General features: G+C 50.0%; 1 protein-coding gene across 1 annotated transcript in view; it reads left to right on the plus strand.

The window, feature by feature from the left end:
* The first annotated feature begins 286 nt into the window (after positions 1 to 286).
* LOC122557069 (regulator of cell cycle RGCC-like) overlaps positions 287 to 2,338 on the plus strand; it is a 17,014-nt gene continuing 14,962 nt past the window's right edge. Inside the window, exon 1 of the mRNA XM_043704346.1 lies at positions 287 to 379. Within this exon, the coding sequence (XP_043560281.1) occupies positions 352 to 379 (28 nt within the window). The 5' untranslated portion in view covers positions 287 to 351. The remainder of the gene's footprint in view (positions 380 to 2,338) is intronic.

Below are 2,338 nucleotides of genomic sequence, written 5' to 3' on the forward strand. Positions count from 1 at the left end.
TCGGCCTCTGCTGTTATCGTTCAATGACAGATATAGAAGCTTAAGGAAAGAAGACCTTCAGCCCCTGGAAATCTAAAGCCTCCGTTGCGACTATAAGTTGGATTGATATAGAAGGCTGCTGGGTGACAACTGGAGATTCCGTGATGTCCGGGGAAACCCTCTGAATTAAAATTTCTCTGACGTCAGACCCGTTCCACCGCGCCCCTGACGCTCTCTGATTGGCTACAGCGTCCATCCGTCAAACCTATTCTGGAATTCTGATTGGCCCGGGTGGTTAAGGTGGGCGGGGATGGAGGAGATAAAGGTACAAGTCCCTCAAAGACTCTCAGAAGAGAAGCAGCGTGTATCACCATGAGCTCGTCTGAGACAGTGAAATCCGGTAAGAGATCAGACTGAGCGCGTTGGCACTAGCACTGAGAGTAAGTCAGAGACTGTCACTTGAGACTATGCTGGTACTGAGACTATGTTGACTCTGTGGTTGTTACTGTGGCTGGCTCTGAGACTATGCTGGTACTGGGACTATGCTGGTACTGGGAATAGCTTGATACTGTGATTGGCTCTGGGACTATGCTGGCACTGGGACTATGCTGGCACTGGGACTATGCTGGCACTGGGACTATGCTGGCACTGAGACTAGATTGATACTGTGACTGGCTCTGAGGTAAGTTGGTACTGGGACTAAACTGGGACTGAGACTGTTACTGGGACTGAGACTCGACTGGCATTGGGACTGAGAGGGAGGCTCGCACTGAGACTGGAACAGGGACGGAGACTAGTCTGACACTGAAAGTGAGACAGAGACTTAACTAGACTAGGTCCAGTACTAAAACTGGAACTGAGATTGGGATGGGTTTGGCATAAAGTTGTCTGGGAGTGAGTCTGGCACTAGGGCTGGAACTGGGCTGAGCTGTGAAGATCAGGCTGGGACTGAGACACGCTGAGACTGGAACTGACATCGGTATGGAGGCTGGCTCTGCCTCTTCCACTGAGTTAGGGACTGATTCTGACACAGACTAGGTCTGAGATTGGCATTGACACATTGGCATTGAGATTACCAGCAGCTCTGACGCTGAAACTTGCTCGGAGGCAGCTCTGGCTGGAAGCTGTTTGATGTGTCAGTGCGGGGAGGGATGGACACTTTCAGACGCTGAGGCAGGTGCGGAGCTCAGCTGCTGAAAGTGAGAAACGCGTTGCGACCAGCCCGGGACTCTAACCTGACATCTCTCGGCGGGTAATGTGGAGAGCGAAACAGAAGAGTTGGACAGAAGCCTTGGTGAGAACTGCAAGGCATTACTGATGAAAGGTGACAGCCTCGAAACATGCAGCCTGTCCACAGACTGCGAATAATGTTAACTTTTATCGTTTTATTAGCCTCGGGACCAGCCCTTGTCTGTGAGGGCTTAACTATCCAGATTAGTTGACTGTTTCTGCCCAGATACCGCAAGGAGAACCTCTAATCGTTCACTCCCAGTTAAACTTGAGTTGTTCAAATGCGTTCTGGGGCGTGGTTGGCTGCAAAGCCACTGAATTCTTGTAACCATGAAAGCACTAGTATAGGACTGGAATCACGTGTAGCACAGACTGGGTAAAAATCCCTCACAGAAACCAGTGGGGTTTTATTTTTGGATCATCCCACAGCTTTCCTGCTCATTTTTCTGATGTCAGTCCACCAATTACCAGATTCATGACCCTCATTTTGGCAATCTGGTTACTGAGGAGGATTATCGGGAACGCTGCCTTTCGAACATGCAGCCCCTGATCACAAGAGGTTTTCTTACAATGTGATGGCCCTGACTGGATCCAGTTTAGAGTCCCCAAACTTTGGAGCAGGGTCCCTATTGAGATCAACATTGTCTTGGTGAAAGCAGCCTACTTGATTCAACTACAACGTTAAACATTCATCACTTGCCCAGTGACAGCAGTGTATACCATGTACATGATACAAAGCAGCAGTTAACTAAGGTTCCATCAAAACCTCTGCCCATACCTGCGAGGGGGAAGAAGGACAGTCGCATGGTTACAACACCACCTGCAAATGTCCCTCCAAGCCAGTCTCCAAGCTGAGTTGGAAATATATCACCTTTCCTTCACTGTGACTGTAACAAAATCCTCACACTCCCTTTCTAACAGGCAACCGATGTGGCCTCCTCTATATTGGGGAGACAGCTGCACCCAATGTGGCCTCCTCTATATTGGGGAGACAGGCCGCCTACTTGCAGAACGTTTCAGAGAACACCTCTGGGATACCCGGACCAACCAACCCAACCACCCCCTGGCTCAATACTTCAACTCCCCCTCCCACTCCACCAAGGACATGCAGGTCCTTGGACTCCTCCAT

This window comes from Chiloscyllium plagiosum, chromosome 15, assembly GCF_004010195.1.
Source record: "Chiloscyllium plagiosum isolate BGI_BamShark_2017 chromosome 15, ASM401019v2, whole genome shotgun sequence".
Classification (NCBI taxonomy): Eukaryota; Metazoa; Chordata; class Chondrichthyes; order Orectolobiformes; family Hemiscylliidae; genus Chiloscyllium; species Chiloscyllium plagiosum.